This window comes from Triturus cristatus, chromosome 2_2 (assembly GCF_964204655.1).
Source record: "Triturus cristatus chromosome 2_2, aTriCri1.1, whole genome shotgun sequence".
NCBI classification, from domain to species: Eukaryota; Metazoa; Chordata; class Amphibia; order Caudata; family Salamandridae; genus Triturus; species Triturus cristatus.
This window is the reverse complement of record NC_140582.1, coordinates 857,582,546-857,610,480: the sequence shown is the minus strand read 5'-3', so window position 1 is coordinate 857,610,480 and position 27,935 is coordinate 857,582,546. Positions and strand designations below refer to the sequence as shown.

At 47.4% G+C, this 27,935-nt stretch overlaps 1 protein-coding gene across 1 annotated transcript in view; it reads left to right on the top strand.

Annotated features, from left to right (window-relative positions):
- LIAS (lipoic acid synthetase) overlaps positions 1–27,935 on the top strand; it is a 240,983-nt gene that overhangs the window by 210,208 nt on the left and 2,840 nt on the right. Inside the window, exon 10 of the mRNA XM_085642245.1 lies at positions 17,043–17,154. Within this exon, the coding sequence (XP_085498371.1) occupies positions 17,043–17,154 (112 nt within the window). The remainder of the gene's footprint in view (positions 1–17,042; positions 17,155–27,935) is intronic.

The following is a 27,935-nucleotide window of genomic DNA, read 5'->3' as shown; positions in this document are numbered from 1 at the left end:
TCTAACCTCCCCTGACCCTAATCCCTACCTGCCTTTGCGCTACTGTAACTAACCAACCTCTAATCTAAACTTATACTACCTGTTTACCCTTTCCCTGCTCCTGCTCACAAACTACCAATATATAACAAAAAACTACAGCCATCCCGGCCAACTGTCAACCACCCCACCACCCAGGAAAAGGCGGGAGGGTGGGCGACGACGATGCCTCCCCCTTTTTCTGCCCCCTTCAACATCCCCCCCCTTTCAACGTCTATGGACGCCCAGCAATCTAGTCAACACTTCCCTCAATTCCAATAAATACAAGTCCATACCCAGCCGGGATAGATGGACCCCGTGACCTCTGAAAAATTCCGGTGTGTCATACCTGATATCTTTATGCGCAATCCTGAAAATTCCCGACTGCCGACAAAATCTCACCATTTCCGTATTCAGCTTACGTCGGGCCTTGTCCACCGCACCCGGGTTAACCGCCCCTCTCCAAACCCTACGAGGAACAAATTCTGTCCAAACAATTGCGCAACCGGACCACTGACCCTTAATAAAAGCCAAGTCCCGCTTCATACATCTCATAAGTGCCAGGCCCGTTTCTCTTACCATATCATTCTCCCCTAAATGAAGTAACAAAACATCAGGGCACCTACTAGCCACCAAGATCCCGTTGAGAACTTGCAGAAACTCCTTCCAACGCATACCACCCCTGCCCCGCCAACACACAGTAAACAGTTCTTTATTAAACCCCAAACTTTCCCCAAAATAGCTGGAGCGGGCTTGGAGTTGCGCCCGCTTCACAAAATAATGGCCAACAATCAAAATGGACATCTCCCTGGTGAGGGGACCCATCACCGAACCTGAAACGAAAAACATAAATGAACAACAAGAAAACATGCATAACCGCGCTATAACCCCCCATGTACGCTGCGCACATAACGCCGGTAGCAGTCAGAAGACCACCTACCCAACCTCATGATGTCCCCTCGCCCCCTGCCTCCATTGTTTGCTTCCGATGCTGCCCCAATCCGAAAAGAATGCGTCCCAAAATCTTTTCCCTCAATCTCCAGCCTACCCAGTGCTTTCCGCAGTACAGCTAAAAGCTGCGAGGCTTTCACACCCCGTCCGTCCCCATGCCTGAAGACCAAACCCCCCAAATACCCTGAAAAGGACCTCCACCTCAAACCCCACCGATAAGGGCAAGCCTGTGGAGCATCCCCTTTTTTCAACGAAACCCATTTTCCCCCTCCCTACTGATCCGTCTTTGATTTTCTCAGCCACATGTTGACCCTATCTGTACTGAAAGACACCTCCCTCCAGGACAGCCCCTGATCAGCTTTGATTCCCAACAACTCAGAAACCCTAAAGGCCCCGAAAAACATCCAGGACATCAGTGTGGAAAAAAGGCTAACTTCCACTTCGTCAAAACAAGTCCCAGGTAACACCCCAAGCACCCTCTCCAAAAGCTTCCACGACAGAGGATTCCGCACCCGAGTTGCCCGGCCGCATTCATGGCCCCAGCCTTCCAACATGCGCGTCCCAAGCTCCCCCGCGGAGGGTGCGTAGCCCCACAATAATTTCCCAATGAACGCAATCCCTGCCAGCTTACCCGCTATCGTGACTCTCGTAAGACCCTTCTCAACCAAACCCAAAATAAACTGAATCACATCTTCTTGTCTAGCTGCCAAAGAGTCCCGCCTCCTTGCGCCGGAGCGCAAAAATTCCTCCCATGCTGTCCGATACGCCGCTTCGTGGATCGAGCCAGAGAACCTAAAACCAGTTGCAACATCCTGTGTTTCCTACGTACCATAAATGCTGCGGCATTCTGGTCGGGGTCCTGTCTGCGTCCTTGGCGAGCCCATGGAATCGCCCCCACTGTGAACGAGACAAAGCATCCGCAATGTCATTGTCCACACCTGGCACATGCACCGCACGAAAAGCGATATCATGCTTAAAGCATCCCAACACAAAAACCCTCAACAGTTTCAGGACCTGTTCATCCCGGGCAGACTGGCGATTCACAATGTGCACCACCGCCATGTTGTCAATTCTGAAGGTTATTTTCCTGTGCGCCAAGAGTTCACCCCATAATGTGATTGCCACCACCAGAGGGAAAAACTCCAAAAAGGCTATGCTCCTGCCCCCATCCAACCACTCCTGGGGCCAGTGCTCCGCACACCACTTCCCCTGCCAGTACAAACCAAAACCTGTACTCCCCGCCGCATCCGAAAAAATCTGGACATCCCACAACATGTCTGCTTCCCTCATGAAGGTTATGCCATTGAAATGTTGCAAGAAAAACTGCCACATCCTCAAGTCCTCCCGCACCCCAACTGATAGACGTACATGATGATGCGGAGGCCTCCGCCCCGCCAGTGCCCTGCACAGTCACCTACAAAAAGTCCTCCCTACTCTCACCACCCTACAGGCAAAATTGAGGTGACCCAGCAGTACTTGAATTTCTTTCACCGTGACCTTATGTTTTGCCAACATTGTTGCCAACATTTGCTGCTTTTTGTCTGTCGGAAGTCGTGCCTCCATTAACTGTGAATCCAATTCAATCCCTAAGAAAGACAGGGCCGTGCAGGGTCCCATAGTCTTCTCTGGTGCCAAGGGCACGCCCAGTTCCCTCATGATCTTATTGAAACTGTCTAGAGCCCTCTGGCAGTCTGCGGAGCCTGAGGTGCCAACAAAAAAGAAGTCGTCCAGGTAGTGCGTAACTCCTTGGTGACCCGTCCGTTCCGTAAACAACCATTGTAGGAACGTGCTGAAACACTCAAAAAGTGCGCATGACATAGAACAGCCCATCGGCAATACCTTGTCCACGTATAAGTGACCGCCAAATTGGATGCCCAAAAGATCCCAGTCATCTGGGTGTACTGGAAGCAGCCGGAAAGCTGACTTTATGTCACACTTTGCCATCATTGCTGTTGCGCCCGCGGTCACTACTAGCGACATGGCTATGTCAACAGATGAATAGGACACCGTGGCCTCCCGCTCATCGATAAAATCATTCACCGAACCTCCTTCAGGCCACGACAAATGTTGAATGAGACGAAACTGACCCTGCTCTTTTTTTTAGGCACCACTCCAATGGGTGACACAATCAAATTTGGTAAAGGCCACTCCTGAAAGGGACCCGCCATGCGGCCCTCACGCACTTCCTTATCCAGTTTTTCTTGCACTACCTGAGAGTGCTCTTTTGCCGATCTCAAATTGTCCGCCCACCGTCTCGTCCTCGGTCCATCGTACCCCAGTATGAAACCCTCCAAAAACCCCAATCGCAAACGTTCAGCAGCCTCCAAATCAGGATACCCCTGTAAGGCTGCCACCAAATTGACTATGTTAACCGGAGTACGAGCCCTTTGGCCCAGACCCCTTAGATCCTCGCCCCCTCCCAACTGCTGCTGACCCCCGACTTAAACCCTCCTGCCTGCCACTGCTGTGACCCTTGCTGCTGACCCTGGCCGCCCCAACAATTGACCAACACGTGCCGTCCTCCGCACCCTGAGCAATCGTGCCGTAAACGGCAGTACTCCCGGGTGCACAAACCCTTGTTATAATCCCAGCAAGCACCTTTCACCGCTGGCTGTAAAAATGGTTTTCCCAGACCCAGCTAAACCCATAGTGTGTTGCCACAAATCTGTATTGAGCTCCCCCCATTTAGCCTCAGGGTCCCATGCCATGCATGCCCGGAACTCTTCATCATATTGCACCCATGCATACCCGCCCCCCGTAATCTGAGCCTTCCTGATCACATCCATGTATTTAAACATGGCCACAGACCTTTCAGGGTATTTTTCGCAATAAACGCTGGCGTAAATGAGAAACGCTGCCGTCCAATTCTCAATCGACAAAGGCACCTTGGGCCGTTTTGCCAACTTAAATTCTTCCTCTTTAGAGCCCTCCTTTGCCCGCACTTCCCTGTGGAGGAGTTTAAGCATTTCGACATATACCCCCTTCCATATCCGCTCTTTTGTAGACAACATTAGATGAGCGCCCAAGGGCTTTGTAACCCCCATGTATGGCACCCGTTTAATTTTCACCTCTTTACTCTCCAATTTAGTCTCCACCTCCCCCGTCTGAATCTCAACCGTCACCTTCTTGTCCGTCCCGCCTCCCATGTCTATGGACGTCTTACCTGTGCACTCCACTGCTCCTTTACCGGAGTCCTCAGTTCCTACCCCAACATCCACCACATAAGTACCCTATGTTTAACCTACCTCCTGCCCCCTCCTCCCCGCCAGGTCCACCCACACCCACCGACACCATCACAGGATGCAATTGCGATGACCGTTTACCTGGCGCCAAAGGCTCCGTCTGCCGTTCCACCCGTGACCTCTGAAAAATTCCGGTGTGTCATACCTGATATCTTTATGCGCAATCCTGAAAATCCCCGACTGCCGGAATTTTTCAGAGGTCACGGGTGGAACGGCAGACGGAGCTTTGGCGCCTGGCAAAGGGGCCGACCGTTCTTCCCAACGTGATGTCCGACCTGTGGGCCTCGCCTGGCGTCGTGACACCTGTAAAATACTATGTACAACATTACTCGGCCCCCCCCCTCTCCCCCATCTTCAACATCCTGCACTTCTCCTTCCTCCATACTATCCTCCTCATAATCCAACTCCTCCTGCCTAGCACCCCCAACGCTCCCCGCTGGTGGCGCAGAATGCACCCTTCTAGAAGAACATAAATCTTCTTCCTCGGCACTCCGTCTTCGGCGTTGTCCCCCGGGACTTTGGGAGCCCGTGGGTGTTGGGGCCGGCGAGCCCGTTCTGGGCCTACTTATGCCAGCAGCGACAGGATCCCCGCCAGTACTGGGTACACCGCCTGAGGCTCCACCCTCCCTTCTCCTTGGTGCCAATGGCCCAGCCCTACCAAGTCTGGCACCCCGCGATGCTCTGTGCGTTGCTCCACCGCCTAAAACAAAAAAGTATGGTCTGGTGTGCTGGGCCTACCTCTCTTCTCTCTCCCATCCCAACCCCTCTTACTTGCGGCCCCTAAAGTGCTAGCTACCCATGCTCTCCCCACCGCCCTAAGATCTACCACCTCTGCCGCGTCCCCCCATCCCCCTCCCCATCACTCCACTCCAAACCAGCTGCACCCTGTCCCCCCAAACCACTCGGCCCAGCCTCCTCGTCTCCTTGAACCTGCTCGGACTCCACCCGCACCCCCCCAGCTACTACCCGTCGCAGAGAAATCCATGACCCCTCTTCCCAAAACAGCGGACCCCCCCCCTTGACCGCACCCCTCCAGCCCAGTATCCCCCTGCGCCCCCGAAACGCCCTCTGCCCACGATGAAAAAATATCCAGTCCGGCCCAGTCTCTCTCACTCCCGTCCGACTCAATCAACAAAAGGGAAACCTCCCCCCCACAGCCCCGTCCCCCGGCCCTATCGCAAAAACCCTGCCACACCCCCCAATCACCCGCCTGACCCTCCTCTCTTGCACCCCCACTCCCAACAAGCTGCCCGGGAATCACCTGGCCCCCTGCTGCCTCTCCCAGCCCCACTCCCTCCCTGGGAGTCTTGTAAGCTCCCCTTCACCTGTTCACCCTCCCCTCGCAACTGCCTGGCCCCTCCCAGTTTTCCCACTCACTGTCTCCCAGGTAAAACTTCCTTTGGGGCCACTCTCTTCACGTAGGAGCGGCCCCTGTCTGCCTGTGACCGCAGCGGGGAGCGCAATGGGCTCCCCCACCGGGTCCTGGCTTTAACAAGTGCCGTTGACTCTGGGACCCCTACCCTTACTGCCTCCTCCCACAGCGGGGCAGCGCTGTCATATTCCGCGCTGCCCCTCGTCCCAACAGCACTTACTGCCTCCGGGGCCGCTCCACTGAGAGATGAGCGGCCCCCAACAGAAAGTAAACCCGGCGGGGAGACGCCTGCCACGCTCCTCCGCCGGGTAGAACCGGCGCGCAAACTCTCAGCATTCCCAACTCCCGCCCCCTCCCTCGAAACCGCCACAACCTCCGGGGCCGCGCTCCTGACATCCGCGCGGCCCCGAGAACTCACCTTCACCTTTGCCTTCAGAGCCTTCCGGGGGACGAACAAGCCGCGACGGCGGCCGCCACCCCGGCTGACGCGTGCCTCACCGGGCGCGTGGTAGAAGAGGCCTCCGGCATCAGGAGATCCAGCCAGCCGGCCTCGCTCAAGAGCCTCACCGCCTCCAGAACCCGATAATCCGCACCAACCATCACGAACAATTATTGCCTCCGCTGACTACACACAACGCACCTGCCTCAACTACTAATGAAACCTGACAAAAAAAAACTCACTACCACAGCGCTCCCAGCCACCAGGTCACCAAACCTAAAATGGTGGCTGGGAAAGCGCGAAAACAAACTAGATACCTTTTTGGGCTAAACTGCCAAATTTTGGGCTAGTCCCAATGTAGCCCAAAGCCTCAAAATGGCCGCTCCCCGGCTTGACCCTCCCCCTCCCAATCTGCCCGGGGGGCAGACCTCGCCGTGCTCAGCTGCCCCCCCAAATCCCCCATGTGCTGTCTCAAACTAAAAGTAGTGCGCGAAGAATACACTTTAATTCTGCGCCGTGTGTCTTCAAAATATGTGAAGATCTACAGCGCAGACTCGATTTCTCGCTTGCCACCAATAGTCTCACCCCCCAATACCAACCAGTCACAGGGGTGGATCAGTGACCACCCAAACCTGTGAGGAGTTTAGAAAGGGTGGGATGACAATGCTTTATACCTAATTGACACGGAGCCCCTGGCGCTGCAGGGCTTGAACCTGAATAAGCCTGGGCTAACTTCATATCCATGTCCTCAAGGGGTGGAGCTTAGCCCAGGAGGCAATGATTTTGCCGACCTGATCAGGGCTGTGAGATCGTCCGCTCGGCAAATGCTTTTGAAGGCAGATGTCAAGTGACAGTCTGCGCATGTGCCAGCACCATTAGCAGAGTGCTGCAGCTCCCAGCTAGGGAGATAATTCCAATGCATTTTTTAAAAGCTGTACGAACACTGCTTAACTTAAAGAAGCTTAAGCTTGAGGGGGAAAAGTAAAGGGGGCGGAGCCCCAACGCCCAAGTCAACGGACCACCCCTGGGTTTGTTACTTATTGTGTGCTTACAAAATATATAGATCAATCGTATTCCATGGCACGTAGGTCCAGATCTATATGTCACCATTATTGTTGTGCTAAGTAAAGAATGTAATCAACGTATTTATGAATAGGTTGTATTGTAAAATTCTGATTCGCATAAGGTTGTAATCTCACCTAGCTCACGAATATGAATGAGTTAAGTCACATATTGCGAATCACTGTGATTGGATGTCATCTCTTGGACCCTGACAGGAGACCTAATAAAGGATATTTTTTTCATATTCCACCCGTTTTCCTTTTTTTACATTCACAAGGTGGAAAGGATCTACACGAGACCCCTTCTCTTTTGTAAATGGCGCACCACTCCTACTAAATAGTTGGTCATTTTTTAATGTTTTGCAATTACATTTCGGTCGCAAAACACTGATACACATCATACTAGTTCAGTATTTAGAAGGGATGCCTACAACATGCCCCTTCCAAACAGCGAATCTGCATTGGGTCACAAACCCATTTTACAAATTTGGTAAACATTTGGAAAAATGTTTTTTGCTATTTCAAACAGCGTTTCGGACTTTATGCAACCGTAACATTATTTTGCAAATCTGGCTCTTAATTCTGAGTATTGTTCCTGAATGAAAGTTGTTCATCCAGGGATCCCAAATCTTACTGTGTTTGCTTGGACATCACCTGACTTCACATTTGTTTTCCAAGAAATCAGCATTTATTCATGCCCAGCCCTTTCCCATGTACAGAGGGGCGATGAGCAGCTCTCTAGTATTGTGCTATGTGTCATTGTAACCAAACCTAAATATAGTAAGGTTTTTGCATGGTGATTTGCTTCTGTCCTCAAAGATATGAAAGAAGATTAATTTTGGAGTGGACAGGATTGGGGGGAAATAAGAGCCTGTTGCCAGTTTTCCTCAGATAGATCATCCATGTCACCAACCAGGCCTCTCACGGAGCTATTAATAAATCATGGGTAGGTGATAACTAGAAATTTATAAATGCAGGAAATGTTCTTGTCCTTGAAAGCCGCCATTGTGAGCATGACATAAAGTGCATTGAAATCTGCAATATCCATGGAATTTTATAGGTAATAGAGTGATAGCATGATGCATCTGAATGCATCAGAAAAACTAGGATTTGTGAGAGCAAACTAATTTTGCAGGTGAGAAAATGAAGGGACGCTGTTTGGGAGAGGTACCAATGTGCTCCCATTAGAAGTCACGCCACCTGGGCGAGTTGTGTCCCCATTTATAAGGGGATTTCCCCTTTCAGTTTCCCATCTCACTGAATGTTATGAAGCTAGTCACTCCATAGGTCAAAAACTGATTTGGCGGTGTAGGCGATAGACCTGACATGGGTAATGCAGAGGTGAACACGTGACCATGACCTACTTTTCCTTCCGATAAGCCAGATCTATTCAAGGAGTGAAAAGCTCATTGTTAATGAAACACAATAATGAGAGAATAGAAGCATACCAAAGCCACCATCATTTAGGGGCTTATGAGAGTAGGCTATGTAGAACACTGGGATGTGTCCCTCCCACTTTGAGGGTCTGAAAAGGGCATTGAGAGTACGGAAGAAGAAAGAACCCATATAGTACAGGTAATTCTTAAGAGTAAAGTAGTTTTGGGAAGGATTTTTTTTTTTGCAATGGCAGTATGCCCCATATGAGACAATAGGAGTCGAGACCAGTGATCTAAATGCCCACGGAGTGAGTTGACAAGGATGTGGATGTTGCCAGACCAATTTTGGGAGGCCCAGCCAGCAGCATGGAATGTGGAGGCTTTTGGTTCCAGCTTGAGTTCAGTACTCAACGCCACAGACTAGAAAAATAAACTATTTTGTCCAATTGATCTGCAAGTCAGACATGAAGGCAAAGTGTATATGAGCAAGTCGCCAACTTAGAGTGAAAACATGGTCCTCACACCTAAAAGTGTTAAAAGAAAAAAAGTCTGTTCTCAGCAGATGGCCAGGGACTCAATGGTGAGGGCATAGGGGAGGGAGATCTTCCCTGCCTGGTATCCCTCTCAATTTGAAAAGGGGTCGATCGGAACACTGTTTATGTTTATCTTGGTAGTTGTAGCTAATGGGTTCCCCCCTATTTAAGCTCAGTTTTTCACTTTGGACTAGCCGTTTTTATTCTGTGAGCAAGTTTCACCACCTGAACCTTACTGACTGTAAATTCACAGTAATTGAACTGAGAGTGCTAATCACCAGTGTCCACCTCTTACGAAAAGGCTACTGCTACACAGCTAGGGTAAGAAGCTATGGGCTGGTCACACACGAACATGTGAGCACATGCATGAGCTAACTATTCATGTGAAACTACCATCTTGCGCAGCTCGGTATCAGTGCGCAGTCCTCACAAAAGGACTCTTCAAGGATTAGTACTGGCCTGGGGTATGCTTTATAACATGAGTGGGCATTCATAGTGCAAGTCTGTAGTGTTTACTGAAGGTCTGGGGTGACTACACTGTTTTACAACCTATAGGCAAAATTTGTACTAAAGTACATTTTCCAGCCACATAGGCTTACAGGGACCAGCGAAGTATCAATTTAGGAGCGAACCTGCGCCCTGAGTGCAGATTTACAGTCCCCTAACATAATACATACATTCCCCTTTAAGAATTTTCCTATTTTCACAGATCTGCTTGTAATCAGAGTCCAGGTCTTTGTTCCCCTTGCTGTACCAAGTTAATTACTCTGTTTTCCATCATAAGTATCAAGGTCTGCATTGGTTAATTCACTTGTTACACTGTACCGGAGCTGGGACAACCCAGGCCCACAGAAACAAAGGAGGAGGGCCTGAACTCTGGAGCCAACACAGGATGGGCTCGCATTTCAAGTTTTGGTAGTAAGGGATCAGGCGACTGTGTCAGCCAGGGTCGGAGCGAAGGTTCTCAGGGGAGCTTTTTCCATAGATAGAAGTTGCAAGATTTAATTTTTCCCAGAATGCTGTGCAGGAGGGTTGGGACAAGGGTTGAGTGATGATGCAGCACCCTAGAATTGATGCAGGGGTGCCTGATTTCTAGAATTTGCCACCCCCACTTAAAAACCACGGCACAAGGTAGAGACATATGAGAAGACACTGGACCTGGAAGTGAAGAAGACAAATGAATGCCCAGCTGGAAAGATAAGCTACCTGATTCCTTAGAAGGATTACCTTTGGACTTGGACTCCAGCTGATCACCAGGACTGTGATGGGTCTCTCCAGGGCAAGTGGTGTTTACCCCCCTTAATCCCCTGAGGAGAAGTTGTGGGAATGGACCTGCTGGGGGTTCCTGGATGGTTCTACTGGACCCTTGACTCTGCTGCTGACATAAAACAGCCAGCAGGCCATGGTGCCTTGGCGGTGCGGCAGGGAGGGTGTTTTCGTTGCTGTCTGCAGAGGGGCTGTTGAAGACTCATCCCCTCTCAAAGCAAGAAGAAGAGAGCTTCCAGAGCACAGCCAGGGGACAGGTCTAGTGTAGGGAACCAGAAAACCCAGCCAGCTGCAAATAGAGACCTTTAAAGGCTGGGCAGGGATCCGGCGGGCAGCACGAGTGTGGGCTTCCCATGGTGCCCACACCAGGAACACCCAAAAATAAACAAGAAAAAAAGATCGCAAGGCTACTGAATAACCGGACTGAAGAAGCTGCTCAATATTTATGTTTGGTCTCGGGCCAAAGGAGCGTGCTAGAATTCTCTGGGTGCTCCAAAATTTCAATTTTGCTTCTGGTGTGGGGCACCACCAACATTTTAGTTGAAGTTTCTTTCAGAAAGTCATCCTGAGTCTCCTGGGGTCTCATAATCATGACCCCAGGAGATGCTCTTGATTGATGCAAGCACTCCTGGAGTCGAAGCTTTTGCTCCTTTGCTCGGTAGTGCGGAGACCACTTGTGGTTGGTCCTATGACTGCTAGTAGCTTAAAGAAAAAAAAAAAGAAAAGAAATGTCTGAAACACGTATTAAACGCCATGCTTTGTTCGCAATGGTAATGGATGACTGTGCAAGGTTAACCAGTATAATGAATGCTATTGACTGTTGGTACTACTCCTATTGATTTCAGTACTGGGTCATAACATGTATTTCATATTGGTACTGTACTCATTGACTTCAAGGAGGCTGCATTGGTGAATTATAACGTGTGTGCTTTACATATGTTTCACGACCCTGACAACGTCAGTAGGCCTGTCTTATTGATAATGACACCCCCTTATATTGTGATGTTGCATCTAGTATAGGTTGGGGTTAATGTGGTTGTAGAGTTCAGGACCCACAAGTCACGTAACGTGATAAAAGGATGTAGCCAAAGGTATTTTCATATATATATATTTCAATGCGTAGTGTTTAAGAGTAAGAGAGAGTGAGAGCTCGCCTGCGAGCTGAGGTTACTACCCCACACAACCTCAACTGATTAGGCCTTGGATTGCTCTGCTTCGCTACCCTGAGAGAGTCCAGTGCTACAATGGGATTACTTCGTTCCCAGTAAAAATACAAGTGCTGACAGTTGTGGACATATTACTTTTGAAGAACTCACATCTTTCTACTAACTATCCGAATGTGTTACAGCAGTGTGTATGTAAGTTTGATGTAAAATAGGAACTGAGCGCCAAGGCCCGTTTTTGCGAGCACAGTTAAGAGATAATCCCAGTTCACCATATCAAATGACTTCTCAAAGTCGACAAGCCATAGATCCAGTGGTCTTGACAACCATGAGGAAAGAGCAAGGGTGTTAGGTAGACACATAACATTATGATGAATAGTCTGACCATACGTGGCACCACTGTGATCAGTATTAACCAGCGGTTGAATGCATGGAACTAATTGGTTCACAAGCTGTGCTGCATTTGGTAAACGTATTGAGTTTTCCATTACCTGCCCTCCCCAAGGCAGGATGGTATTTCAGAGAAGGCAGGGAGGACATGAACAGTTGGGGTGTTCACACCTCTGCCTACTAAGTCACCGGTGCAGTTAGGGCGTCTGTAATCTTCTCACAAGCAGCTAAGCCAGATAGTTTGAAGGGAGGGGAGTGTGGCCCCCAGTGTCTCTCCACCTGAGCTCCATCTCAAGCCGGTTTTTCCAGCACCTTCCCACTACGCATGTGTCCGCCCCCTGTGACGATGGAAGGGTCCAGGCATTCCCAAAACTCCCTGTGAAACCTGTTGTTAACTGTAATATGGTCCCTGGGGATGGAGCAGTCTCAAAGTGGTGGAGCTAGTAGCATGGCCTGACCCCTCTGGAAGCCGGACTGTGCCACTAAAGGACTCTCTGTTGCGCAGGGCAATAGCATAGCTCCACTGTTAATTCCTGAGCACACACTCCACCACCTTGTTTGGGTCATAGGCTTCCCTTGGGCTCAGTGAAGCAGCACCAGGATGTGTACTCCAATTCTTTAGTCATTTACATTCACATCATAACTTCTGTGGTGGCCGCCATCTTATATCATGCCTTCCTAAGTATGGCATCAGTTGTTTTACATATGGCTAAACAATAAATATATATTTCAATGAGCAATTTTTTTTTCAGTTCTTTATTGTCAATGTTACAGAAGATACACATAGAAAAGAAAGAATATTGTCTAGATAACATACACGGTGCAACATCACCAATGCCATACAGTTAACACAAAATATTTGAATGTTCTTTTAACAGCTTGTCTATAACGGACCCAAAAAACAAAAACTTCTCGAATCCTCCTCTTGATCATTCGCCCAGCTACATGGTTCGCATATTCAAATATTGTTATGAAGCCTAAGGTACACTACAAGATCCATAATCTCACACTGCTAGGATGTACACCCATGAAGAGCCAGCTTCATTATACATGCACAGGGCGCCACTATTCTATTGTTAACAGAAATGTTCATTGAGATGTTTAGTTGGATTTTCCTCAGGGGTGGCTTATTAGATTTGGGGTCGAAGGTCTTGAGAAACGGTTCCCAGTCTAGCGTAACTGTGGGTCTAGCTGTGCCACGCCTCGGGCAAGAATTCATATACAACTCTGCTGTGGTAAGTTTTATATGTCTGTTTTATAGCACCTTGGGTTCAAGGATACTGGGGACCTCCAATTTCTTGTCTGTTATTGTCAATTAGCAAGGGCCAAGGCAAGATCTATGAACTTAGTGCTAAATCTGCCGTTCTCATCATGAGTCCCAACAGACAGATTTTTGGTGAGCCCCATAAACATTTCCCTGTCCACCCCGCCAGTTGGTTAGTGATCTTCTCCCTCCAGTGCCTCATGGCCACACAAGAACAAACAATGCGTCCAAAGTCATCCTCATCCGTGTCCTACCAGGGACGTCTGGCGATACATGATCTGCAATTGTACAGGTGTTACATACGTTCTATGAATATAATTGAATTCAGTGAGTTTAAGACGGGCATTGCTCAAAATATGACACACATACTGTAATGCCCAACTTCATTCTGCATCAGTAAATGTTTCGTCCAGGTCCTCACCCCATTTGGGCCTGAAATATGTCAATGTTTTAGATCCAGTGGCCCTATGACCCTATAGTCTAGGGTAATGAAATGTCTGTGGTTACCCATTGTTCATAACGTTTGCATAAATGTGTCCGTCTGTGGCTCCATCTGCTTCCTCCCATGAGCCTGGCACTGCTCTGCAGGGAGGTCGTATACTTGTAGCACCTTCTCATAAGCCATGCAGTGACCGGAATCATATAAATCTCCTAATATGTTTATTCCTGTTAGGGCCCTGATAAATCTATCCACCCTTTTAGCCAGTCAGTCAATTCAATGAGCAATTTAATTGACTCATTGTTATGTATAGCTCTCATAGTGAGCCTCTATCGATTATTCCACTTTCTGAATCTCTTGACCCATTGCCATGACATAGCAACTGGTCAGCCACTGTTGTGATGTCATACAGGCCTTCCAGACACGTCTGACAGACCTTCTTGGGAGCCTGTCAACGCAGCGATGCTTGTCTGCTGTGACTAAAAGCAGAAAGCAGAGCTGCAGGAGGTGGAAGCAAGGCTGGGAGGATGGTGGGGTTGGTGAAGGATGGCCGGTAAGTGGGGTTTTCCCCCTGTGGGACATGGATACATAGCAGAGGCCATGTTATGTACCCCCCCCCCCCATTACAGTTGAAAGCAGGAGCAGATGATTTTTGGGGCAAAACATAACATAAAATTATAGATGGATGAAAAGTGAATTATAGGGAAGTTTTTCACCTCAGAGTTCTGAGTGACATAGTAAACTCGAGATTCACTCTCGTCTCCCTGAACCCCTCATTGAAAAACATCCCCGTAATTCACTATCACTCATCTGTACTTCTATATTTTACCAGTTTCCACAGTCTGGGTAGCCATATCACTTCAGTTAGCTTTCACACTAACTTTAGTAACACCTTGTAAACTCTTGTGTCTAATTTTGTTGTTTTGTATGCCACGTGCATGTTAATTTGTATCCTCTTCAGGACTTGCCATATGCAGCAAAATATATTTGATGTTGTTTAGTGTGTCGTTTGTCTGTTTATTGTCTTCTAATGTATCTCCTCTGTTGGATGGAGGTGGTGCTTTGCTATTCCATTACCACCACTTGCTCCATCTCCACGTTTCTAAATACCTGCTATGTGAGGAAACCCTTGCCTCATGCAGTACCTTGAATATGCAGCATGGCTCCTTTATTTTTGAGAAGTTTTAACCATTCCATGATGGATCACATCCCATACTGTCATTCTACCCCCTTGCCTCCAGCCCTTGAGGTCCATTGGGTTTAGGCATGAGTGAAGTATGGATTGAGGTTTGGGATGACAAGAATGTAGTGAGATTATTTCTTTGTGAATATCACAGGGGTATGCAGTTCTTAGTAAGTACGGATTTGTCTGCTTAGGTCCGTTAAGTTCCAAAGGGTCTGCAGGTAGCATTACTCTGTAGAAACAAATGCCCCCACACACCTACATAGGTGTCATGCTTCATCATTGGGCTTTTACTCCACGGTGGGCCGGTGCTGCAATTTCCGACGGGCACCCTCAATAGGGGCTGTTTACCGGAGGTGTTTTTAGAAGTGTGGGTAAAATAGTAGATTGGTGTATTTTGAGTAAATATGTGAAAGCGTAGGATAAAAATAGGACAGGGTACTCTTCAGTTTTGAAATTGGCAGGCAATGTTATCTTACTGTTCTGAATGTCTTGGAGACCTGATGTTAGCCATCTTTGATTGGGGGCTTGTTTTGTTAGGCAGCTGTCTTGTCGATTTGGAAATAAAGCCTCAGTTGAATATGCTTTCTGGCTTTTAGTAACTGTCCATACCCAGCACTGGCGCACATCTTCTTGCTTTGCATAAACCATCTCTAAATTGCAGGGTGTCCTTTTCCACAGAAAGGGTTAACATGACTTGCACTTCTTTCACTTGTTCATTATCAATGTACGCATGCTGATTGTTTTGAAATCATAGCAGCAAATCTGTGACTAGTATTTGCTTTCTCACAGTGTTTAATTTATAGCTGGGGGTTTCTGGTCCTCGGCACTGGCACTTCATTTGTCAACACCGGCACTTGAGACAGTCTGCCACAAGGTGGCGCCCTCTGTCTAATTTAGAAGTGACCACAACAATAGTTAATTATTCATTCAATATACATTAAAAATTACAATTACCTGCCCCCTCCAACCCCCCCAAGCCATTCTTTTAGATTTGGCAGCCTGAAATAGTCTGAATTGTCACACTTGTAGGAGTGTGGTGCTTAATAGTTGTGTTGTTACTATCATTGGCAGCATCGCAGTGGCAATGTGTGGTGCAAGCTTCAGTGGCCTCCAACACGAGCCTGACATTTATTTATTTATACAAATTAAGCGCTGCTTTTGGACATACACCTCGATGCCAGTTTATGGGTCTATGTAACTGCTTCTAGAGCAAATCTCATGCTACACACTCTTGTGTGTGCTCTTTGCCATTTTCGGGGTATGTCATTCTGTGTACTTGGCATGGCTTGATTATCTCAAGTCGCTGGGCAACGTTCAAGAAATTGAGCTTGAAGTCTTCCCATTTGTTGCTTACCTAAGTGTCCTAGTGTTTCCTTATAGACTTTAGAGCATTCAATTGTGGCTCAGAAAGCAGCCAGGACATAAGGCATCTCCTGGTCATGTAAGATTGAAGCGACGTCTCACTGACTGCAATGTTGTTGGGCTCTTGAGTTACCATAATGGTGATTCTGTAGTTCAGGGCGATCACTTCATCCGACATGCCATGTCTCTGTATTATTTATGGGCAGATTTCTAGTGTCCTTTGTCCTTTCAGGCACCTAGAGCATTGTTGCCACCTTTCCTCCAGGTAGCAGCCCTCAACCACTTCAGGCCTTGACGTCCCAGTTTTCTCTGAGACCCTCCGCCTGCTTTTCACCCTTCGCAGATGCCACAGGTTTTCCGACAACTGCCACTTCTCTCTGAGTAGTTAGCATAGTCACTTTGTAGTGTTATGTAGTCCAGAAAGAAAAGTACAGTGTGAGCATCTCAGGATCATCTCTTTGCGCTAGTCCAAACTTCCCAATAGTTTTAAATATTTATACTTTTTTGAGTTTTTTAAAAAGTACATTTGTAAAATATTTAGGTATGGTTAGCCACCACTAGATAAGCAATTTAGGTGCGATGAAACAATTAACATCTTTTAATTAAGATTTCTGGCAGGAGGTGAGTAATCGACATATATTTCTCTTGAAAAGCGGGGTTCAAAACAAACTACTGTAAAGCTAGCATGGCCCTCAATATACTTGTATAAGACTCTGGCATTTATGCCTAAAAAAAGGGAATGAAGACACCAAACTAAAACTCTTCAAACTGTTCATATTGTTGGATTCTCAGTAGTAAATGATTATGTTGAGTAAACATGTAGTTTTGAGTGTCCAGTAATATCTGAAATTCACGTACCAATGTTTCCTATTCCCTGCATTACCAATTGTGCTCAGTTCGTTAATGTAAAACCAAATAACTTTAATCTTGATTGGTTTCATTTTCCATGTTGACGCATCACCTGCATTATTCCTCTTTTCCAGGTTGAAGAGTACATTACACCAGAAAAGTTTAAACACTGGGAAATCGTAGGGAACGAATTAGGATTTCTTTATACGGCCAGCGGCCCACTGGTGCGCTCCTCCTATAAAGCAGGTCTGTGATTTTTTTTTTTGTTGATTTTTATTTTTTTTTGGATTTTTTACATGGACTAAATGCAATGTTATGTTATGTTATTTTATTTTATATAGCGCACAGATGCCGCAGCCAAGAGGCGTCCCGGCGCTTTTGGAGATGATAAAACACAACACAACAGAGATAACCAGAAGGGAATGAGACTAAGCTGTGGAAAATAGGAAGGTTTTTAATGACTTCCTAAAAGGGAGCAGGTCTGGGATGGAGCGAAGTGAGGCAGGCAAAGAGTTCCAAAGAGTTGCCGCCAGCACCGAAAAAGAACGTCCACCCATTCTTGTTTTTTTGAAGCGTGGAGCAATGGCTAGATTAGACCCTGCGGATCGGAGGGCTCTGGAAGCATGTTGCTGAATGCAACATGCTTTTTCTGTATCAACCCACTTTACAGTAGGAGGGTCCAGTTGGGCATAAGCTGTGATGCCAGGGACAGTTGGTGAGCAGTATAATAGGCCGCCATTTGTGGCAGTCGCAGACCACCAAGTTGTGTGCCTATATATATTTTACCAGGCTTCAGCCTATGCTTTGTCCCCCTCCAGATAAAGGGTTTATTTTCTAAATACAGGACAGAATTGGTTTGTGAGTCCATAATGGTAGCATTGCAAACACATACTCTTACTTGTGGGCAGCACCATCTTGCTTGCCTGTAGTTTACCCCTGCTCAAAAGAGCCAGTGTTGGAAAGTAATTTACACGTGTTGGACAAAAGGCCTCTCTTCACCTGAGGCACTATTCTGCATCTCCGAGTCAGCACAGCCAACTTGCTTTCCTCCACCTCGAGCACCGGTCATTTTGATGTGCTTTGATTTCTTTTATGAGGTTTTTAGGTGACATCCGTGCTGGTTTTCTGTAAGCACAGTATAGCATCCCTGTTGAGTATGAAACAGTTTCTTTATCTTTTGATGTATTTCTGAAAAGCTTTCTGAAAGTGCTATCCTGGCATACAAATGTGGTACATAGCACTGTATGAACACAGTTTTCAATAAAAGACCGCCATTTGCATGCATTTTCTTTAGTCATACAGTTAAATATCACCAATTTTCTTGTAACTCTTCATCAGTGATAGCCTAATAAGCAGTTTATCCAGAATACAGATGCTATTATATATTTGCTGTTGACATGTTAATAGAACTTGAGGTGTGTTGTAGTAAGGCAGTTAGTATAGTGTAAGTACCAGCAGTGAATTTCTGGCATGAAATCAGTAGCCACCCCTGCTGCTGGGTCCTCTATCGATCCAGTCAAAACGCCAAAAGCAGAAGAATATTTGTGTTTAATCTGAGCCAATAAAATTCCCGTCGCTTCTAGAGAGAAATGTCCCAGCAGCAATGCTTGGAGAAGTCCGTACAGTGTCAGTCCATGAGAGTTTTTGTACACACTGGAGCTAATAAATTACATATAACAGTGACCGCTTCAAGAGAAGATGTTAAAACAAGTGCTGACTGTATGTTGGCAAAGCGGTCTCTTAATATGGAGTCTTTCCCACAGCATTCAAGACAGCAGTAGTGATAACTGTCTCTTTTTTTTATCACTCGGGTCTCCTCAAGCAGCTACAGTCCACCTGGGGGCAGACTATTCTCTACCTCCTTGATGCAGTTTGTTGGTTTCTTGTTGATTTAAGTCACTGACAAGAAATAAGGCCTACATTAACCTTGAGATCATTGGCCAAGTACTTGCTAAATTCTGCTTATGCCTTATTATGCTCCAGATTATTAGGGAAGATTAAGCAGCAGAAAGTCTTGACCCTTGGATGCGAGTCATCTAGAGTAATGTTCACTGCTCCCACGGACATTAGGTTCTATATATTTTATCATTCAGAAACTCTGTTTTTATCAAACCTTGAGCAAAGTAAACGGATCCCAGTAGTACGCTTGCCTAAAAGTAGAAACATGTCTCCTGTCGTTAAATAATGCAATACCCAGTTGGTCAATATGTTGGCTGGAAGCTTCCGTCTAAATTATCTACAAGAGCTGGGAGTGGAAAAAAAGCCTGTAGCCTCCACAATATCATTTTACTCGGGGTTTTTATTGGATCCACCACAACGCTACCTCACCGATGTTAAGAATGATATTAGCAGGTGTACTACAAAACGTTTTGAATTTAAGAGGTTTCTATATGCCTTCCTGATTCAAATTCCAGGTAGGACTATCATACTCCGCATTTCACATATCCCATTTGCACTGCCCAGTGTTAATCAATCTGGGAATACCAACTGTATGAGAGTTCTTAGTAGAGACAGTCTAGTAGATATTTTCTTTAATTTCTCTAAGCAAATTGACTAATGGAACAATGTAAGCCAGTCGAGGCCCCTGGAGGAGAGTGGTAAAATGGCATAGGAACTGTTGGAAATAATTATAGGAGTTTTTGTTTAGTGTTCATTTTCAGGGAATTGCTTGTAGCCGTAAAACGAAAGGGAAGAACTGTCCATCATCTGTTTTTTAAAATAATTTTCATTAGTCTTATACTTCTATCTGAAGTGAAATTAAGAGGATTGAGTACATTATTTCACAAGTACCTGGAATGACACCTGTCCACAGTAGGTGGGCAAAAACAAGATAGAGCGGCCTCACTTGAAATAGGGCAATGATGGGATACAAGCAATAAGGAGCTTTACTGTAACATTTTGTCAGCATTGAGTAGCATGTATTGTGCTAACACTGACTATGCCTTGGATATTATCCCTCTTCTGTATAAGTTGAGCCGACAGTTCAGTAGCCATGGTATACAGTAATAACGATAACCCTGATTAGTTCCAGAGGTTTGTCCTAGAGTGGGGTAAAAATTTGCTATAAATGATAACACAAGTGGCAGGGTCAAGCTAAATAGCAAAGACACGTCTGTAAAATGCATCTCAAAAGGCAAATACAGAACAATTTAGTCTTTACGAACACTTTTAATTGTAGTCGTCACCTCGTTTTGTGCAGTAGTTCGCCAAGCGCATCTGTGGGAGTAGAAGGGGTCTCCACATAAAGATCAGTGATATTCATTAAAGATGCCCAAAGCTAGCATTTGTGGCCAAAGGATGAATCTTTTGGCACAATAGATCAAATAAAGTTGGGTTGTTATTTATAATTTAACAGTATGCTAGAAGACAGGAGGCTTAATCTGCTTCCTTAGAGAATTGGCCATGGGCCAGAGCTGGCCAGTATCCAAGGTGGCTGACATTGTTTTGGGTTCCCAGTAACTGCTCTGTGTATTGTACCACCTTGCCACCTCAGATGTGCTAGGAGTTTATGGGGGCACTAAGCTTGAAGTGTGTACTACGGTGCTTCTTCTATCCTGATAGAGATATGAAGAGTTTAGATATGAACGTACTCCCTTAGAGAACAGAGGCCTCACTGAATAATGCGAGGATTTCAAGACATCGGGCCCCATAGTCTGGGCCTCGGCTAAGAACAAGAGAACATCATCCGCATAGGAGCAATCTCTTCTGGTTCCTCCCTCCCATGACCACCGCTAAATTGGGCACTGCAGCGAATGATCCACACTAAGGGCTCAGTCATAAGGGTGAATAGTAATGGAGACAGGGGACAGCCCTGACTCTGCCCCTACGAATAAGGAAGTGGTCCACTAGTGAGCCATTGACCCGGACCTGTGCGAAGGGCTGGTGATAGAGGGCGCTGATAAGGCATCTCATTTCTGGCGGTGTCGAGGACAGCCCATAGAAATAACCAGTCCACCGTGTCAAATGCATTTTCAAAATCTATAAGAAATTGCGCTGTTGCTGGGTATGGAGAGGCTGGCAATGACACTTGATTCACAGGGGACGCATTTAGAGAGACATGGCGCCCATTCATAGCTCTTCTCTCACAGGAATTTACTGAGATGACATGTCCCAGGTATCTCAAACTATTAAGACTGACAGACCCCCCGACTCCTAGCCCTATAGACCCGTGAGACACAGAGGCTTTCTATAGGTCACACCACAGAGTCAGTTGGCATCCAAGGGGGGAGGGGGGAAGGGGAGAGGGGGGAGGATCAGGGAGGGGGAGGGCACGTGGGGTTCAGGGTTGTTAAAAGTTGCAAAAGCGCTGGGTAGGCCAAATGTTGACACCACCCCAGCTCGTAAAGTGAATTTTGAACATGATTTGCAGCACAATAAACAAATGTAAACACAAAAAGTAGCGCAGTTGGGGGATGAGATGTGTCTAGTCCAGAGAGTGCCACCTAAACCCTTCAGATGCAGTGTCTCATGCTGTGCCACGGGAATAAAGCCACATTGATTGCTTTGAATTAGATATAGTAATCGGGGTTGCAGCCTATTAACCAGGATTTTAGCGTAGAGCTTAATTTCCGTGTTGATTAATGAAATGAGTCTGTATGATGAACACTTCTCGGGAGGGTGTCCTGGTTAAAGGATAACCACAATCGAGGCTAAGTCCAGTCCAGGCAGGAATGTTCGACGCTTGCCACTTCAGTATAAATCTTAAGCAAGAATGGGGTCAGCTCAGTGCGAAACCTCCAGTAGTACTAGATGAAAAGCCATCGGGCCAGGCGTCTTGCTGGAGGTCATATCAGTAGGGTAGGTATAATGATGTCCTCAGTTATGGGCTGGTCAAACTCATGGGCTAGGGAGGAAGGGATTGTAGGTAGCAGGATATCATGCAATATTGGGTGTTTCACCTCCTGTGGTGGTCGGGTCTACAGGCATATAAAGCTTATAGTAGAAGGCTGGGAAAGTCTGCAGGTTATTGGGGATTTGTGACAGGTGATGGAGTACGATTCTTGAGATTGTGTAATGGGTGGCAAGCCAAAAGAGAAGTTTCCCCGATTTAACTCAGAGCTTGTAAATGTTAGGTGTTCTTGCTCGCCAGCACCGATAGGTGTCCTCGAGGGCGAGTTGCTGCAATTGGCTCATGGTCATCGAGAACAGCTGCGCATGGTCTGGGGTATGGCAGTCTGGCGTGATGCTCAAGAGCGACAACTTGGGTCTTGAGGACAGTAATTTGCGACACTTTCTCCCTTACACTTCTATGAACAAGCCCCTTTGCCAAACCATGGGTCACTGCCTTACCAGCCTCCCACAGAGTGGCCACCAAGTTTACTGATCCTTGGTTATATTCAAAGTAGGCATGGATCTCTGGCTCCACGGAAGCTTCAAATTGCGGGTCAGTGAGATACCAGGCATCAAGACGCCAGATGGGCCTCTGGGTCCAGTCAGCAGCTCCAATTGTCATAGTAAGGGGGACACGGTTTGATATCTTCCCCGGGAGAACAGTCATGCAGTCCACCTGGCATGCGTCTTTAGCTATAAGTAAGAAAAGGTCGATTCGATATTCTGTTCTGTGTGCTGCTGAGGTATGAGTATATACCCGTTTTCAGCGGTGCCAGACTCTCCACATGTTGCAGAGCCCCAACACATCCATCCAGGATGAAAGTTGGTGTGTGCTGGAGATGCGCCCATGAGTGAGGGGACTGGTTGCATATGGTTGGGCACTGCGTTAAAGTCGCCACTGAGAATGGTGAAGCCCATTGCCAGATTTGCAAGCACAGTGCTCAGCTAAGACAGCGTCGCTGCAGGCGTTTTGTTATATAAGTAGACTGAGAGTAAGTTGTAGTGTCCGCCCTCAAGGAGGCTCCGCACCGCCATGTATCGGCCTTGCGATTCTATGTTTTAGTTGGTAATTGCCAGGCATAACTCCCTATGTAGCAGAATGGCCAGCCCTCAGGAGCCCAGAGTGAACCCCGCATGAAACACTCTGTCATACCCATGTCGGCGGAGGAAGGGACATTGGGTTCCTAGTAAGTGGGTTCCCAGGAGCATGAAAATGGCAGGCTTAAAGCATTTGGCAGTTCACAGGACAGCAGTACGTTTAATGCGGTCCAGGAAGCCATTCACATTCCAGAATATCAATTTAAGTGAGGGCATGTCAGTCATCGGTGGTGTTGCAGGGCAGCAATGAGGCAAAACCCAGCTCAGAGCACAGGGTCAGTAGCCTTGGATGGGGGAGAGGGATGCTTGGTGGGTCCTATGGGAGGTGCAATACAGGTGCTGGACAACCTGCCGGTGGATGGAACAGAAAAAAAGAAAGAAACAATACAACAAACCATTCCCTGTGTTCCCCCCAACTTCCCCCTCCACATACTTCCACCGCTAAAGCCTCTATCTCCCAAACTGGACCTCAGCGGAGGTAGAGAAAACAGAAAAAGAAATCAGAAACAGATAGGGAAGCATGTAGTGAGTGCATGAAGCAGAGTAAACCTCCTCCAAGTAGGACACAGTACCAGAGAAAGTCAGTGTAAGTTTGACATACAGTTACCAAGGAGTATGATATGCTCCCATGAGGCACAACCCCAACTCTTCATTCCTGGAAACAGCAGAGACAAGCCTAGATGGGATCATGCATGGGAGTTTCTCCCTCAGGCCCGCTTGGGCAAGGTCCCATTTAGTTGTCCATCATTCCCTGCCATCCTTCGTGTAGGGTGCTCTGAGCCCGATGAGCTCCCCCCCGGCCATCATAACGGATGCAGTACTTATAGGAGCAGGTCAGTTTCTTCTGAGGTTTTGGAAAGCGATTTGCCATGCCTCAGCAACCGAGGGGCCGAGTGGGTCTCTTACCTCCTCAACCCATTCCCAAGCTTGCTCAGAGGACTCAAAAAAGTATGATTTAGAAACGAAGAGGACATTGAGTTTCACTCGGAAAAGGAGCATATATTGTAGATTAAGTGCCTGGAGTTTTTGCTTAACCTCTGTGAAGGAGTGGCGTCGTTGTTGGACAGCCCTGGTATAGTCCGTGAAGAGCATGATGTGTGCATTTTGGAATCTGAGTTCGGATTGCCCACAGGCCTCCATCCATAACTCAATAGTTGAGGTTCCTGGCAATCAAGGGACGTGCTGCGGCCCCAGGTGGGGGCGCTGAAACAAGGATATGTGAGCCCATTCCACTAGGAGCCATGGCGAGAGAGCTGACTCTGGGACCCATGAGCAAAACCAGTCCTCTAAGACTTTTGCAGCATCAGATGTTTCTAAGCCTTCTGGCAATCCCACTATGCTCAGGTTATTGGGGCGGGAGTGATTTTCGGCATCCTCCGCTCATTCCTTCAGAGTAGCTGCTAAGGTTAGTAGTCCAGCTACCTGCCATTTCAGTCAATCAATCAAAGGACATTTATAAAGCGCACGGCTACCTCCGACGAGGTGTCCCGGCGCTCATAAAGCGGACTAGAGAGATATAGAGCCAGGTTTTTAACGCCTTTCAGAACTTGTGCTCTGAATTCAGTATGCGTAGGTGATACAGCAGGGCATTCCAAATTTGGCAGTCCTAACAGTGAAGGACCTGCCCCCGTCTCACTTTAGCAAAGTAAGGGACATTAAGGGGATGCTAATGATTAGATCTTATGGTCTACTCCTGACTGTACAGGCTCAGCCTGAGGTAGCTGAGGCCCCTTGCCCTGGGTTGCACGAAAGGTGAGGGTAAGGCCCTTAAAATCGATCCTCCTGGCTAGTGGGAGCTGTTTAAGGTGGGGGGAGATGTGCTGGCGCTTAGGGACCTTGCGAATAAGCCTTGCCTCCGCATTCTGTACTATCTGAAGCCTGTGGATCAGGTAGCCTCGCTGTCCCAAGTAGAGACAGTTGGCATAATCGAGTTGGGAGGTAACCAAGGCATGAACTGGGATCCTGCCTCTCTCTTCAGCCAGGAAGCCTAGACATTTCCTGATGGTTTTCATTTTTCCAAAGCAAGCTGACGATATTTGCCGGACTTGGGCTGTTAGGGCAAGGTCCTTCTCCCATCTGACTCCAAGGTTTTTAACTGAGTCCTTTGGGGAGGGTGGAGAACCCAGCTCCCCGGTCACCAAAGGTATGGCAGGGGAGATGATGCTTGATTTAAAAAATAAGACCTCTGTCTTATCGACGTTAAGTTTCAAGCAATTTTCGTTCATCCAGCCCACTATGTCCTTCAGGCAGTCCTTAAAATAGTCCAAGGATGCAGTAGAATGATAATTGAAGGAGAACACAAACTGGGTGTCATCCGCATAAGAGACTACCTTGACCCACCTCCTGGTAATGAGGTCCCCTAGCAGGGCCAAGTAGATGTTGAAGAGGAATGGGCTTGAGGCAGAGCCCTGGGGCACTCCACAAATAAGTTGTTTAACTGAAGAGGCGAACAGGCGGAGAAAATCTTGTTGGCCACGATCTTTAAGATAAGAATTAATCCACTCAGGTGCTGCCCCCTGCACTCTTATGTGATTTAATCTTTCTAGCAGGATTCCATGTGACAAAGTGTCAAATGCTGCCGAAAGATCTAATAGCACTAGCATGGCTGAGGAGCCGCCATCCACTGACATTCTTACTGAGTCTGCAACTTTTACCAACGCAGTCTCTGTGCTGTAGCCTGACCGGATGCCTGATTGAGAGTCGTCCAAAAGATCATTGTCCTCCACGTAGTTGGCTGATTGTTGATGCAGCAGTTTCTCTAGCACCTTTACCGCTGCTGGTAGCAGGGAGATTGGTCTGAAGTTGTTGAGCACTTCCGGGTCATCATTGAATTTCTTCAACAATGGTAACAAATAGGCTTGTTACTAAGTGGCTGGGAAGATTCCAGAATGGGTTAAGGACGGGATTTAGCCACTCTGTCAACAATCTGAACCCCCGCGCCAGACGGGGATCTCCCTGAGATCCTGATTTACATTTCCTAAGTCACCTCAGCTGAAATCGGGAGGAATTCAGAGAATAACTGCCTATCGTTCTGGGGGACATAGAAGTCCTTGCTTTCTCTGGACTCTGTTACTGGAGTATAAGAGGAGTACAGCTGCATTATCTTATCTTCAAAGAAATCTGAGAGGCTTGGGCATAGGGCATGGGAGGGTTGGAAGCTGCCTTCTAGCTCTGTGGGTTGCGTAAAGGATTTCACGATCCTAAAAACTTTTTTCATGGCATTCTTTGAGCTGGTGATACGGTCAGCTAGATATTCCCTCATCTTACATTTGAGCAATTTATGGTATTTCTTCAGAGCCTCTTTATACGCACTTTTTGCGTCGTGCAGGCAAAATTTTCTCCACTCACGTTCCAGCCTTTTGCAGCTGCTTTTTTCCAGTCTGACCTCCGACGAGAACCATGGGGCTGATGGAGCCAATCTGGCTGAGGTAACAGATCTCAACGGGGCATTCTTGTCAAGTGCCGCCATCCGCCACACATTAAAGCAGGTAGCGTCTCGGTCGGGATTTTCAGATAGTTGTGGCCTTGATCCATCAAGAACTGGCACCAGGGTATCAGTAGTGACCCTGCTCCAGTTCCTCTTGATTTCACTTGATTTTGTATTAGCCGCCAGATTGGACCTAAAACTAAACTACAGGACCATAAAATAGTCCTTCCAGACCAAGCGCAGCAGCTTATTGACCCTCAGCTCCTGCATATTAGAGGAGATGAAGTCTAATACATGACCAGATTTATGGGTGGGGGAATTAACCAGCTGGACTACATTTCACCCAGTAAGTGCTGCTATAAATTGAGCACTATGGAGGCGATTGGGGTCGTCGACTTGGAGTTTAAGATCACCTAACACAGTGAAATTGGCATAGTGAGTGGATACCTGGGCTATGAAGTCTGCCAGTTTTGGCGTATGACTGTGTGGACAGTCTGGAGGCCTGTAGAGCAGCAGCCCAGCAAAGGAAAAAGAGGGGGATATTTTAATACAAAAGATTAGGCCTTAAATGTTGACTACTGGTCCAGGTTGGAGGTGGCGATCTCCCAAGAGTCCTTAAAAATAATGGCAACCCCACTGCCATACCTATCTCCACCCCTATTGGTACACACCATACGATAACCTGAGGGCATCGCTAGGGCCACGTCCGGGTTAGTTTCATCCCTTAACCAAGTCTCAGTGAGGAACATAATATCCCAATCATTATCCTAAAGGGATAGACAGACATTGCTTGCATGCTTAGTTAGGGACCTGCAGTTGATTAGGCAGGCTTTAATCTCAGTAGATCTGGGGGTTTGAAGAGTGCCCTGTGCTACTTCTGTTGCCTTTTGCTCTGGCCTAGTATTGAGCATAAAGTCACACGCCGAGCAATAGAACTCCAGGCACCCTGCCCCAAAGTCGGCGGGAGGCATACCTGCACATGTCTCTCCTTTAAGCGCCATCATCTCCTCATTCGCCCATCTAAGAATCCTACCTCTTGGGCAGCATGGCTTGCGCTGGCCGCGATCCGGATGCAGATGGGCTTGCCTTTGGTGCTCCTTCGGCATGCCTGTGTTGTGCCCGTTACGCGTGTCCGCGTTGCCATGGTCAAAATATAGCAGTCAGGAGGGGGACTGGACTGCTAACCCCTCCCAAAATGGTGTTGGTATCTGTCTCAGTGGAGCAAAGAAAAAGCGGCGCTCCAAATGGACTTCTCCACGCCAGAGGAGCACCCATGGTCATGTCTACCTCGGCAGGTAACTGAATTGAGCAATGTTCAAATATGCAAAATCTATTCAAACTACTAGAAACAACATTTAAAAATAGAACAGTCCCACACCCCTTAATGTGCACCCTGCAACAAGCAGTAGTGCACACAGCCAAACAGCCTTGTAAGCACACACACTAGCACTGAAGACAGCGGGAAGCAGCACAGGTTTGCTTACTCTGCAAGTTTCAGGATAGAAACATCGTCCTCCACTGAAGGCACTCTGCCTCATTGACTCAGGTGACAACATTTCAAAATTCTGACTGAGGAGTGCCACATCTATCTGGACTTCACACACCCTGTTTCCAAAGGCAGCTTTTGTGTCTTGTACGGCCTTGAGGATGGTGACTAGATCAGGTTGGGCTT